Raw genomic sequence first — 15,321 nt, 5'->3', positions numbered from 1 at the left:
GCATGGCAGCAGTGTTTCATGGCTTTGAGAGCACTACCCTAACCAAAGAGTGCTCTGCCAATTCATTTGTCATGGTAAAAGGCTGACAGGCATGCAGCAGTAAATAAAATATTTAGAAGAAGAGACATGTTTCCTGAAACAAGTGATTCAGGGTAGGTCATGATGAAACCAATTATTGGAGATACCTACAGGACCTCCTACAAATGTATGGTTTAAAATTCTCTTCTGCTCTTGTACTTTCCAGCTCACTTATGGATCATTTTTGCCATTACAAGGTGTCCAAAGCTTATTCCCTTTCCTATACCAGATGGTCCCCAATGAAGCCTACCAGCACATGGGTGTTGTGCGCTTACTTCAGCATTTCAGATGGACCTGGATTGGGCTTTGGGCTGTAGATGATGATCGAGGAGATAGATTTTTGCAGACAATGATGCCATTGCTTTCCATTCATGGTATCTGTTATGCCTACGTCACAAGAATACCCAAATGGAATTATGTGGATGACATGATAGACTTTGCTTTGCAGCGTTTTGAAAGCTATGCTAATATCTGTGAGGGAAACAACAATACGGGAAATCCTAGTGTATTCTTTATTTATGGAGAGCCTCCATCCTTTCAGGTTTTGAGAATGCTGCTGTTTGCTGCACCTTTATTCTCACTGCCACCTCTGAATAAAGTGTGGGTTGTTACATCCCACTGGGATTTTGCATCACACTCTCTTCAGAAGAATTGGGATATACAAGCCTTTCATGGTTCTTTATCCTTCACAGTTCATTCAAGTCGGTTATTAGGTTTCCACAATTTCATTCACAAGTTAAGGCCGTTGTGGGCAAAAGGTGATGGTTTCATCCAGTTCTTCTGGGAGCAGGCCTTCAGCTGCTCATTCAAACTCTCTGAAGGACAGCAAGAGGAGGAAAGCAACAAAGCTTGCACTGGAGACGAGAAGCTGGAGGGCCTTCCTGGAATTCTGTTTGAAATGGACATGACTGGCCACAGCTACAATGTCTACAATGCTGTGTACATTGTGGCACGTGCTTTGCATGCCATAAAGAAAAGCAGCTCCAGGAGTAGAAGAATTATGCAAGGGGGGAAACTGGCATTTCCAAATGTGCAATCATGGCAGGTAATCACTATTCAACTTTTGGTCCAGAGTAAAAGGAGCTGTAAATTTGCATAATTCATTTCTAGCAACATTTTGTTTGGATGCCTTCTTGTTTTGTTTTGAATAAGCACTGCCAGATATATTATATAATGGTCCTCATGTAGTGTTATTTAGGGAGAATGGCTAACTGTTGAAAAATTAGTAAGGCCTCTGTGAAGTCCATTGAATACATTTTAGGACCAAGTGACATCTCTGCACATATTCTCTTTAAAAGGTGCATTCCGTTCTTCTCTTTTTTTAAAAAAAAATGTTTTTTTATTTATTTCAATTTTAAAAACCTTACAAAAAGGACATAGATACAAAGGGGGGGAAAGGATAAGCATTGGAACATTTCGTTGTTTTATACAAAAGAAAAATTCCATCTTCAAAAATAAAGTGAAAAAAAAGGAAAAAGGAAAATAAAAGTTACAAAATAAAAATAAAATACAAAACCAAGAAAAGTACAGTCTTCCAATCACATCCTGTGTAATTTATGTACATCTGTCTTATTTCACACACAAGATTCACCTCTATATCCCCTTCTTTTAAATTTCAGCATGGTTCAAATCTAGTCTGCTTTCAGGATTTGGTTGCTTTATTCATTGTCATATAATCATCAAAAATCCTCCACTCCTTTTTTATTTTTTGTTTTCTTTGCCCTCTGATTTTTCCAGTGACCTTAGCTAGCTGTGAATATTCCTTCATTAAAATTTGCCAATCTGTTATGTTTGGTGTGCTCTTGTTCTTCCAATTTCTTGTGATCAAAACTCTCGCCACTACAATACCGTACATGAGTAGTGTTCTATTTACATTTTTAATATCTTCCGGTATTATATTTAATAGGAACATCTCTGGTTTCTTTGTGATCTTACATTTCAACATTTTCTTTAACTCTTCATAAATGTTATTCCAATATTTGCTTATCTCTGCACATTTCCACCACATGTGCATTTGGGTTCCTATCTCCTTCTGACACCTCCAACACTTTGGTGATTTGTTTTTATACATCTTGGCTAGCTTTTTGGGTGTCTGGTACCACCTGTACATCATTTTGAGAATATTTTCCCACAAATTGTAACAGGTGGTAAATTTTAGATCTACTTTCCACAGCCTCTCCCACTGTTCTATAAGGATATTGTGCCCAAAATCTTGGGACCATTTTATCATAGTTGGTTTAGTTTGCTCCTCTTTGAGCTCCCACTCCAGTAGCAGATCATACATTCGTGATATATGTTTTCTATCATTTTGTATCAATTCTTTTTCGAATTTAGACTTCTCCATTGCAATTCCCAATTTTTTATCCTCCATAAATCTGTGGTTTATCTTGAAGTATTGCAGCCAATCCGAAAGATGTTTCTTAATTTCCTGATATTTTCTTAGTTTCGGTTCGTTTTGTGTATTTTCCAATAATTCATAATAAGTGGCAACTTTTTTCATCCATATTTAATTTCTTAACTGTTACTACATTTATTGGAGACGTCCACAAGGGGATCTTTGGTTCTAATATGCCTCTGTATTTTATCCATATCCAATACAGGGACTTTCTTATTAAATGATTTAAGAAACCCTTGTGGACTTTAACCCTTTCATGGAGCAGGTAAGAGTGCCAACCAAATCTGTTTTCCACTCCTTCTAGGTCTAGAATTTCCGGCCTTTCCAGGGTTATCCACTCCTTTAGCCAGACTAGTCCAGCTGCTGCATGATATAATTCCAGATTAGGTAGGGAGAATCCCCCTCTTTCTCTCCTATCTGTTAGCAGCTGGTACTTAATCCTTGGTCTTTTGTTATTCCAAACAAACTTTGTTAGATCTTTTCTCCATTCAGCAAAACATTTATTCCTCCCAAAGTTGGTATTGCCTGGAACAGGTACATCAATTTTGGGAGTATATTCATTTTCACCACCAAGATTCTGCCCCAGAGTGATAAATGTTTACATCTCTGCACATATTCTCTTTAACAGGTGCATTCTGTTCTAAGGCACATTGCGTTCAATAACAGTGTTGGAGATTCTGTGCACTTTGATGACAATGGAGAATTAGTTTCTTCTTTTGATGTAACCAACTGGTGGATTTTTCCCAATGGCTCACTGGTTAGAGCAAAAGTTGGAAGACTGGATCCTCAGGCTCCTTTTGGAAAAGAGTTAAGAATAAATGATGACCAAATTCTATGGCATCCAAGTTTTAACCAGGTAAGATAGGTTATCTAACTTTTATGTATATAAAGCAGTAAACACTTGAGTATGTAAATGAGAATACTATAAGTCCAAAACAGTATATAATGTACACATTTGTGAAAGAAATGTAGAATAGGAAAATTCTTTGGAAGGAGAAGTAGGAGAAGAAGAAGAATGCAAAGAATCTGTCAGCCAAGGGATCCAGCAATCCTCTCCTTCCCCATTTTATTTCAAGCTGGAAGACCTCAAACAGTGCAGCTTCTTTTTCATTACAAATGGTACTTGTAATGTCAGGGTAAACAGCCCACAATATGGAGATCGGCAATTCTCTACTTATTCTTAGGTTATTCATTCCCTGGTGATTTATGATCGTGTGATAAAGAATGTGGAAATGAGCCTGTTGACACTGCTGACATGAGCAAACATTCATTAGAAAAGGGTCTGTACTGCAGACTATAGATTCGCAACAGATAGACGCTGGTCACAAAGGGTCAGAAGAAAGTAATAGAGGCATCTGAGCCTAATGGGTTTTCCTTACTCCCCCCCTCACTTGATTCAAATCAGATGGGAAGTGAATGACAGAAGAGTAAAAGTATCTGCTAATCTCCATATTATTATTATGTATAGGTGTTGCCTGTTTCTGTGTGCAATGACAACTGCTATCCTGGCTACAGCAGGAAAAAGAAGGAGGGAGAAAAATTTTGCTGCTACGATTGTGCTCCATGTGCAGAAGGGATGATCTCTAAGCAGAAAGGTAGGAGATATAATATATAATACATCATATGGAAGTATGTCTTGACTCTTAAGGAACATATAGCCACTACTTTGATGAAGCCAAGCAGTTTTGGGTCTGATCAGTATCTGGATGGGGGACAGACTGGGGACCCGATATATACAACCTTGCATTCCACAGCGGAAGAAAAATGGGATATAAATGTAGGAAAATATTTTTAAAATCATATTAAATCTGTTGGGGGTGGGGTGGGGATTTCCCCTCATAGTTTATTATTGGTTTTACAGCCCCTTGTGTGAAAGGGAGTGTATAAATTTAAAAATAAAATTAATAAATAAATACAAGTCCATAAAGGTACCATAAAATAACTAGAGAAATGTGATAGTACAAATGCCCATCAATGTTAAAGGAGGCAAAATGGACCCCCTTTTCCTGGGAGTTCCATAATGGCTGAGACCATCTCCTGTGTCCCAGCTAAGCATATCACTGAAAATGAAAGTCAAACAAATCTTAATGCATGGATAGATTAGGAGGACTCCATCAGTGGCCAAGCTGTAAGAAGTAGAGAGCATTGTGATGTTGCAGTTAGCACATAACTGCCCATGGAAACCATTTTGTATTGTTCTCTGATATCTTCTCAGATGGGCAAATGTGCCCATGTGGACTTAAAAATTGGCTTTTGCATATTTTAGAGGTTAGGATATAGAACTGTTTTTTGAATCACCAGGAAATAGCCCCGATGATTTGATTCACATCATGATCCATCCAGATCAAATTAGCTTGCCACACTGCTTCTGCTGCTGGTGGAATCCTCCCTCTTGCTGGTGAGAGTGGGTTGTTCCTACATACAGAGTGACTGCTGATCTTCCCTATCCAGGTGTGAAGAAGATGAGCAGTAATTCCTTGTTGAATGCCCTGGCTCATGACAGTTCCATGAGAGGGGACATTCCTGCAGTGGTGTGGAATGGTGGTGTGGTCAGTGGCAACTCTCTCCCATTTTGCCACAGTTGGCAAAATGCCATGGGCCACCCCTGGGCTCTTTTGTAATCTGAGTTTGGCACATTCCTGTCCAATCCTATTTCTTTCTCATTGTATCCTCCCTGTCTTATGTAATCAGAAGGGAACTCAAGGCAATTTACATAGAGATTAAAAAGCAGTCTGCTATCCAGTGAGAAAACTGAATAAATCATCAGTCACTTTAACAGGATGGTTAGGCATTCTACCTTCAGACCATGTTGTTGTTGTTTAGTCGTTTAGTCGTGTCCGACTCTTCGTGACCCCATGGACCAGAGCACGCCAGGCACTCCTGTCTTGCACTGCCTTCCGCAGTTTGGTCAAACTCATGTTCGTAGCTTCGAGAACACTGTCCAACCATCTCATCCTCTGTCGTCCCCTTCTCCTTGTGCCCTCAATCTTTCCCAACATCAGGGTCTTTTCCAAGGATTCTTCTCTTCTCATGAGGTGGCCAAAGTATTGGAGCCTCAGCTTCACGATCTGTCCTTCCAGGGAGCACTCAGGGCTGATTTCCTTAAGAATGGATAGGTTTGATCTTCTTGCAGTCCATGGGACTCTCAAGAGTCTCCTCCAGCACCATAATTCAAAAGCATCAATTCTTCGGCGATCAGCCTTCTTTATGGTCCAGCTCTCACTTCCATACATCACTACTGGGAAAACCATAGCTTTAACTATACGGACCTTTGTCGGCAAGGTGATGTCTCTGCTTTTTAAGATGCTGTCTAGGTTTGTCATTGCTTTTCTCCCAAGAAGCAGGCGTCTTTTAATTTCGTGACTGCTGTCACCATCTGCAGTGATCAAGGAGCCCAAGAAAGTAAAATCTCCCACTGCCTCCATTTCCTCCCCTTCTATTTGCCAGGAGGTGATGGGACCCAGTGGCCATGATCTTGGTTTTTTTGATGTTGAGCTTCAGACCATAATTTGCGCTCTCCTCTTTCACCCTCATTAAAAGGTTCTTTAATTCCTCCTCGCTTTCTGCCATCAAGGTTGTGTCATCTGCATATCTGAGGTTGTTGATATTTCTTCCAGCAATCTTAATTCCGGCTTGGGATTCATCTAGTCCAGCCTTTCGCATGATGAATTCTGCATATAAGTTAAATAAGCAGGGAGACAATATACAACCTTGTCGTACTCCTTTCCCAATTTTGAACCAATCAGTTGTTCCATATCCAGTTCTAACTGTAGCTTCTTGTCCCACATAGAGATTTCTCAGGAGACAGATGAGGTGATCAGGCACTCCCATTTCTTTAAGAACTTGCCATAGTTTGCTGTGGTCGACACAGTCAAAGGCTTTTGCATAGTCAATGAAGCAGAAGTAGACGTTTTTCTGGAACTCTCTAGCTTTCTCCATAATCCAGCGCATGTTTGCTATTTGGTCTCTGGTTCCTCTGCCCTTTCGAAATCCAGCTTGCACTTCTGGGAGTTCTCGGTCCACATACTGCCTAAGCCTGCCTTGTAGAATTTTAAGCATAACCTTGCTAGCGTGTGAAATGAGCGCAATTGTGCGGTAGTTGCAGCATTCTTTGGCACTGCCCTTCTTTGGAATTGGGATGTAGACTGATCTTCTCCAATCCTCTGGCCATTGCTGAGTTTTCCAAACTTGCTGGCATATTGGGTGTAGCACCTTAACAGCATCATCTTTTAAAATTTTAAACAGTTCAGCTGGAATATCATCACTTCCACTGGCCTTGTTATTAGCAGTGCTTTCTTCATGGATCAATGCCTTGTCGTGGCGAAGGGGCTTGAATAACTCAGAGAAGCTATGAGCTATGCCATGCAGGGCCACCCAAGATGGACAGGTCATAGTGGAGAGTTTTGACTAAACGTGATCCACCTGGAGAAGGAACTGGCAAGCCACTCCAGTATCCCTGCCAAGAAAACTCCATGGACAAAGACAACAGGCATACCTTCAGACCATAGCCTATAAGAAAAGTACTACCCAAACCAGTAACAAATTATTAATAGAATAAAAAGAAAAACAACAATAATGATAATTTTCATATGAAAATTACTTCTTTGGTCTTTAAAGTGAATTACATAAACTCCTTGTAAGTTTCTAACACTGTCAGAAAAGTGGGTATCATTACTATTCTCACAGCACAGCACAGATGGACAAGCTGTTTCATATGGTATTCTTTGCTTGAGATGAAATTAAAATGAAGGATTTTGATATTAAGGGACCCCTTTCTCCTAGAAATTCATTCTCATTGACCTCCCCTTTAAATAGGTGATGATCAACTTCTAGAAGTATTTAAAGTACCTCTTTTCTATTTTCAGATATGGATGCCTGTGTCAAATGTCCAGAAGACCAGTTTCCCAATATGGACCAAACTCAATGCATTCCCAAAGCTGTAAGCTACCTCTCTTACAAAGAAACATTAGGGATCACCTTAGCTATCTTAGCCATTTCCTTCGCCTTTATCACAACTTTAATACTTGGAATTTTTGTGAAGCACAAGGACACTCCCATAGTCAAAGCTAACAACAGGACCCTCACCTACATCCTTCTCGTCTCTCTCCTTCTTTGCTTCCTCTGCTCCTTGCTCTTCATTGGACAGCCTGGAAAGTTCATCTGCCTTCTCCGACAAACAGCCTTTGGCATCATGTTCTCTGTGGCCCTTTCCAGCACCTTGGCAAAAACCATCACCGTGGTTCTGGCATTCATGGCAACCCAGCCAGGATCCAGAATGAGAAAATGGGTGGGGAAGAGAATGGCAAATTCAATTGTCCTCTCTGGCTCCTTTATTCAAGCTGGCATTTGTTCGCTTTGGTTATGTACTTTCCCTCCATTCCCAGATATGGACATGCACTCAGTGCCAGGAGAAATGCTACTGGAATGTAATGAGGGTTCAGCTATCATGTTCTACTGTGTCATAGGCTACATGGGTTCCTTGGCCATTGTCAGCTTCATTTTAGCTTTCCTAGCCAGGAAGTTGCCAGACAGTTTCAACGAGGCCAAATTTATCACTTTCAGCATGTTGGTGTTCTGCAGTGTTTGGCTGACTTTTGTCCCAACCTACTTGAGCACCAAAGGAAAATACATGGTGGCTGTGGAGATCTTCTGCATCTTATCATCCAATGCTGGGTTACTGGGTTGCATCTTTTTCCCTAAATGCTACATCATTGTACTGAGGCCTGAACTGAATAACAGGGAGCAACTAATAAGGAAAACCAAAGAAAACATATATGAGAAAATGGCAGGTTAGTGAATGAATGCATTTGGGCTTGATTAAGGAATCATTAAGGAAATCCTTGCAACATCAGTGAAGATGGGTGCATCACACTTCAAGCTGGCTTCATACCTACCCTGTTTCCCCTAAAAAAGACATACCCATAAAATAAGCCATAGCAGGATTTCTAAGAATTTGTGCAATATACGCCATACCCAGAAAATAAGACATGGGCGCCTCCCGGCAACAGCTCACTGCCCTCTTTCATGCCTCGCCACGCCCAGAGCCTCCTTCCCGTTGGAATAAGACACACACACGACCCGACAATAAGCCATAGTGTGTCTTCTTGAGGAAAAATAAATATAAGACAATGTCTTATTTTTGGGAAAACACAGTATATTCTGCAGTCAAATGACAAACCTTCATGTTTCCATAACTTTCACAGTTCGTCCAAATAAACTGTTAGTCTTCCAGAAATTCATTTAGATGAGGAACCCTTCCCATGCAGAAGTACGTGGTTTTATTCAGGACTTCTGGGGACAAGCAGCCCACTGTTTCCTAAACCTATTTAAGGAAGTGGGGGAGGGACTGTTCTAGGGAGGAGAAGCAATATCCTTCCTGGAATTCTGTTTGAAATAAATATGCCTAGCCATAGGTACAATGTCTGCAACACTGTATATGCAGTTGCATATGCAATTCAATTTATTTTATATAGCTCAATGCCTTCACAATGAGAAACAGAGGGTCTAAGTCTAAGGAAGCCTACAGCATAAGTTTAATATTACCATTCGGGGGTGGGGGTGTCGATGTGAGAACCAATAAAAAAATAGGAATTTAAAAATCTTATCTTGGCAAATCTATGAATAGTTCATTTTACTCTCAGCCCGATTACATCCATAAATTCATTTCCATGGCAAATGAATTATTCCAAGGTATTTCCTATCTAAGTATGTTGAGGGCATTTGTTGAAACCCAAGTTCAACAAAGGCCCTACATAATTGTTCAAAAGTAAACATTGGAGAGCAGCCATGATGAACCAAAATGATGACACGATACTTTTTCTTTTCTGCCAAAGCTGCTTGGACCTTAGTGTGCAGCCTTTTTGTTGGGGGGGGGTGTCTTTTCATGATTAGAGTAGCAGAAAAACAACCATGAAACAAAAACAAAGCCAGCTCCCAATAGCTTCACCCACCCATGTAATAGATTCCATACCACCCCCCAAAATAAACTGGATAGTATATGTACGATACAATAGAGGCAGAGGAAACAAAATTATTCACTTTTGCCATTGTGTCAGCAATCACATTGAATTCTGATGGATTCTTTGGGATTCTTTCTAAACATATGCTGAAAATGTCTCCCAGCTTGTTTCCTTGCTCTCTACTCCAGGAGAGAATCATAGAATCATAGAGTTGGAAGAGACCACAAGGGCCATCCAGTCCAACCCCCTGCCAAGCAGGAAACACCATCAAAGCATTCTTGACATATGCCTGTCAAGCCTCTGCTTAAAGACCTCCAAGAAGGAGACTCCACCACACTCCTTGGCAGCAAATTCCACTGTCGAACAGCTCTTACTGTTAGGAAGTTCTTCCTAATGTTTAGGTGGAATCTTCTTTCTTGTAGTTTGAATCCATTGCTCCGTGTCCGCTTCTCTGGAGCAGCAGAAAACAACCTTTCTCCCTCCTCTATATGACATCCTGTTATATATTTGAACATGGCTATCATATCACCCCTTAACCTTCTCTTCTCCAGGCTAAACATACCCAGCTCCCTAAGCCGTTCCTCATAAGGCATCGTTTCCAGGCCTTTGACCATTTGGGTTGCCCTCTTCTGGACATGTTCCAGCTTGTCAGTATCCTTCTTGAACTGTGGTGTCCAGAACTGGACACAGTACTCCAGGTGAGGTCTGACCAGAGCAGAATACAGTGATACTATTACTTCCCTTGATCTAGACGCTATACTCCTATTGATGCAGCCCAGAATTGCATTGGCTTTTTTAGCTGCTGCATCACACTGTTGACTCATGTCAAGTTTGTGGTCTACCAAGCCTCCAAGATCCTTTTCACATGTACTGCTCTCAAGCCAGGTGTCACCCATCCTGTATTTGTGCCTTTCAAAAAGTGTAGTACTTTACATTTCTCCCTGTTAAAATTCATCTTGTTTGCTTTGGCCCAGTTGTCTAATCTGTTAAGGTCATTTTGAAGTGTGATCCTGTCCTCTGGGGTATTAGCCACCCCTCCCAATTTGGTGTCATCTGCAAACTTGCTCAGGATGCCCTCAAGCCCATCATCCAAGTCACTGATAAAGATGTTGAATAAGACTGGGCCCAAGACAGAACCCTGTGGCACCCCACTAGTCACTTCTCTCCAGGATGAGGAGGAGCCATTGATGATCACCCTTTGGGTTTGGTCAGTCAGCCAGTTACAAATATATATAGGATATAGCATAGAACTTCATTTGCTCCAGGAGAGAAGCAACTGCCCAGGTCATCATTCCATTCCATTCATTGTTCAACGTTTTGACAGAAAAGCTGGCTTTATCAGCTGGAAGGGGGAGGGGGACTAAAGCTCCCTGGAAAATTATTCAGATATAATAGCCTCTGAAAGTGAACCATCTTAACAGGACCACCAGCATGCTGAGTGGGAAGTCCTCTATTTGCTTAAAATTCAGGAGAAGGTGATCTTAACAAGAGATGGGGATTGATGCAATGTTCAATTCAACCACTCCCTTCCCAGATAGAAAACCACATTGATAATATTGCATCATTAAATTTTATTATAAATCATTAATAACAAACAATAGAGCCAAATAATACTGGAAAGTGATTTGTTGAAGAATATTTGACTTTCATTTTGATGAAATAAAATCTCAAAAGCCCCAGGATGAGACTTTCAACCAGGGCGTTCACATTATACTGAATATTAATTATCTGTGGATGAACATAACTCTAATTCTGAGCAGAGTTATCCTGGAAGCATCAGGCTAAGTGCCACTGACTAACTGTTACTTCTCACAGGAGAAAAAACAGTTGCAAAATTCAGGGGGGAAATGACATCCTTGGAGGTTTGTATTAAATGATGCCACTTCAAAGGCCAAAATACACTTGGGAAATTATAAGCATTCCTATTATTGTCAAAATTACTGTTTTCTGTCTTCTGACACAATGGACACCCAGAGCCTATAAGAAAAATCAACAATAAGCCTATTAAAAACAACCTATAAAACTCTTGTGTTTTTCAGAAGTTGACCTAGGGATATGTACGATATATTCTTTCATTTGCATAACCACTTTCTTTTTAAATGTTGGGGTATGTGTCCACCAGATGATTCCACTGTGATTTTTAACAAAAAGGAGTATACCGTGAGTATCCCTGTTCCTCATCCATTCTCCTGCTGGCCCAGTTTATTTTCCACTTCCCAGATACTTACTGTGGAAAACTGAAGCTCATTGACCAATATAAAACGAGACACATCCCCTGTTATTTGCATACCATTCTGTCTGGGAAACAGGCTAAGAATTCACAAGTTTACATTTTGGTTCCTTTGCTCACCAGAGCAAAATTACTGATACCTAGCCTGTAGAGACACATAGGAAGTTGTTTAAAGATAAAAAACCAAAAAAATCTCCACTCATCTTTAGAGAATAAATGAAAGAGATAAAGAAGACACGGTATTAAAGGGAAATTAACAACAAGAGACAAAATGAAATAAAGTAGCAGGATACTGGCACACAGATTCCCTGAACTGCCACGCTGTAAATCTTTGTAGCAACAATATCATCCACCATTCACTGAAGGCTGTAGGAAAGCTGAAAACAGCCACACTGAATACTGCAATTGGAATCATGGGAACACAGCCTTTGAAGGGACATTTTACCAACAGGATATTGCTGGTGGTGATGTTGCTGCTTATATTATTGTGTCATACAGTCTGCAAGATACATTCTATTAATTGCAGTATACATGATGACCCCCTTCCTATTCCTCATGAATTTTATCAGCCAGGAGACATTGTCATTGGTGAGATCGTTTCTCAAGTCTTTTTTCTCTATAACATCCTCTCTTTCATGGAACAGCCTACCCAGATAATGATTGATGAACCCATGTAAGGATTCAATATTTATTACGCAATTTGAATTATTGTATATATGAATTATAATTATTCAGAACACATCCTTAATCAATGCTGTGCTTCACTGAGCTTTTGAGATAAGAAAAGCGGAACTTGGCTTGTTAATGTGTTTGTGTTTTGCCGTCTACATTATCTTGTTAGGCATACTAAACTGCTTGTGTTTCCTCCAGAAAACTGGATGGAGCGCATGCATTTTTCTTTTGCTACTGGAGCAGGGCCCTCTTATACAATCTGTTTATTGAGCATTTTTTTTCTGATTTGCTTGTTGAGTGGTTATCTGACAATGAGCATTGATATTCTTTTTTTAGCCATTTGTTCATCCCATATTTTAAAGTTTTTTCCCAAACTTCTAAAATTCCTATACTTTTTAAGAATAGTTTTTCTGCACTCCTTGCCCAAGTCTAAAGTTCAAGAATGCACTCAATTCCTTCCTACAAAGAGTGACAACAACAGGAAACTATTTAACTTCTGTTCTTTCCACACTTTGATGTCTCTCATCCCTGGCCACCATCTCTGCCCCTCGCTTGCCCTTTCAGACGACAGGAATTTTTAACATTGTGTTCCATATTGTTATATTTTAGACAAAGTGAGCTCCCTTTGTTCTGTCCCAGCTCCTGCCAACCTAGCACTTCGAAAGCATGCCAGTGCAAGCAGATAAATAGGTACCACTGCGGTGGGAAGGTAAACTGTGTTTCCATGTGCTCTGGCACTCGTCATGGTGTTCCGTTGCACCAGAAGTGGTTTAGTCATGCTGGCCATATGACCCAGAAAACTGTCTGTGGACAAAAACCGGCTCCCTCGGCCTAAAAGCGAGATGAGCACCACAACCCCATAGTCGACCCCATAGTCACCTTTGACTTCACTTAACCGTTCAGGGGTCCTTTACCTTTTTCTTTAACCTTATATTTTAGAGTAATAAGCATCTTTCTTATTCCTATTGTTTTAACACATCTAATTTGTAGAGCTTACTCCTCACTTTATACAGAGGACTCAGCTAGACTACTAATTATATGTGTTGTATGTGCAATATAACATTTTGCCACAAGATGTGGAGTCCCATTTTTCTCTACCTATTTTCTTTGTTTAAATTCACAATGCTTTAAACTGAAATGCTTCTTTGATGTGTCTTGATCCAGCCAGGGACAAACATAGGCTTATTGATTTGATATACAGCAGATGATAGAGAGAGTCAGAAAGCAAATCTGACCCTCTCACAGGACTATGTGTAGATGGGCATATATTTGCAAACAGAAACTTGTCCCTATTTGTTGTTCATACTTTTTAATTTAGAATAATAGAACTGTAGAGTTGGAAGGGGCCATGAGGGCCATCTAGGCCAACGCCCTGCAATGCAGGCATCTTCAGCAGATTGTGAGCTTGAACCTATGACCCTGAGATTAAGAGTCTCATGTTCTACCAACTAAACTATCCAGCAGATATTTAAAATTAAACATGTGCAGAATAAATATGATACTGTAGTTGCCTTTTCCTTTTTTCCTTAAAGAGAGGTAATTAGTGAATTGATTCTCAGGTACAATGAAACAGCCTAACGTATCTGGGGGGCGGGGCGGGCGGGGAGGCTTTCATTGTATTTCCCACCGGCAATATTTTATCTTGTATACCTTATGGCACATGCTCTTCATTTGCATTAATGTGTCTCAAACATCAGAGAATATCCATGGTCCATTATCAGTTACTTGAGCTACTCCATCTATTTGTTCATTTTGTATTTCATAGAATCTGTTGAAACCGAGATTCTCAATGATAAAAATGAGTTAGTGAAATAAAAATGTGTGTGTGTCCTTGTGGGGGAGGAAGGGAAAGGAGATTGTGAGCCGTTTTGAGACTCCTTAGGGTAGTGATAAAGCAGGATATCAAATCCAAACTCTTCTTCTTCTTCTTTCTTAGTTAAACTGCTAATGAAAAACTATCACAGTACCTATATCAATATCATCTTTATCCAGATCTATAATCTTTTGGCATAGGACACACTTCTGATTGGGCCTGATTGGGTCTTGCTGTTTGTGTTATTGTTTTCATAGGCAAAGGGGGTAACTCCAATAAATATAGGGAACTGATGGTTAAGCAAGAAAATGATCTCAGAACATTTGAAACATTTAGTTTTTCAATTCACGGTGGGTATATCTGAACCTAATGTTGTTTTCTTTTTACTTCTCTGTACTGTTGTAAAATACACCCGCAACTTGAAAATGTGCAGATGAGTGACAAGGAAGACTACTCATGTCTGTGTTCATCTTGCATGGTTAAGCAACTGACCAAAGATTATCATTCTACATCTGGTTGTTTTTTTCCTCTAGAAAGATGGGAAGCACATAATAGTTTACATATAGCCTGCCTAGATTTGGTTTTTTATATTGTTCTTCTTGGAAAAGAGTGGATTCCAAAACTGAAGGACAAACTTTATTAAGCATTTTAAAAGTCTTAGAATTGTAGGTACATTTATATCATTAGCATATTGGAGGATGTCTTATTTTTGTACTTCAGTATATAATATTGGGCAGTTATAAACTTCAGTTCAATCTTGGAAACCTGTAGCTATGTTTTATTCTGGCAGTTTTTTTTATTAAACAGCTGCTACTCTTCTTACAGTTCAGTGCCAAAGAACTACCAGCACATCCTGGCCTTAGCATTTGCTGTAAAAGAGATCAATGAGAATCCCAACATCTTATCAAATATCTCTCTGGGGTTTCGAATCCTCAATAGCTACTACACTGCAAGGATGACCTATAAGGCCACCCTGAGCCTGCTCTCCACAGAACATAGGTTTGTCCCAAACTTCAAATGTGACAAGCAAAACAAACTGATAGCTCTCATTGGGGGATGCATCTCTGAAATCTCTGCAAATATGGCCATTGTTTCAGCAACCCACAAGACTCCACAGGTATGCACGAGAGCATGAAGGTTTCACAACTGTGGTACATCATCTTGGTTTCATCAA

General features: G+C 40.0%; 2 protein-coding genes across 2 annotated transcripts; both read left to right on the top strand.

Moving 5' to 3' along the window:
- Positions 1–2: 2 nt before the first annotated feature.
- LOC148683947 (vomeronasal type-2 receptor 26-like) lies at positions 3–8,267 on the top strand. The gene is made up of 5 exons (XM_088654680.1): positions 3–74; positions 245–1,123; positions 3,102–3,329; positions 3,942–4,068; positions 7,339–8,267. The coding sequence occupies exons 1-5, from the start codon at positions 3–5 to the stop codon at positions 8,265–8,267; spliced, it is 2,235 nt and encodes a 744-aa protein (XP_088510806.1).
- Positions 8,268–12,075: 3,808 nt separating this feature from the next.
- LOC148683946 (vomeronasal type-2 receptor 26-like) lies at positions 12,076–15,282 on the top strand. Its single transcript, XM_088654679.1, has 2 exons — positions 12,076–12,335; positions 14,973–15,282. The coding sequence occupies exons 1-2, from the start codon at positions 12,076–12,078 to the stop codon at positions 15,280–15,282; spliced, it is 570 nt and encodes a 189-aa protein (XP_088510805.1).
- The last annotated feature ends 39 nt before the right edge of the window (positions 15,283–15,321 follow it).

This window comes from Zootoca vivipara, chromosome 12, assembly GCF_965207765.1.
Source record: "Zootoca vivipara chromosome 12, rZooViv2.hap1.1, whole genome shotgun sequence".
Lineage (NCBI taxonomy): Eukaryota > Metazoa > Chordata > Lepidosauria > Squamata > Lacertidae > Zootoca > Zootoca vivipara.
Note: the sequence above shows the minus strand (reverse complement) of the source record. Positions and strands in the feature narration are given on the sequence as shown.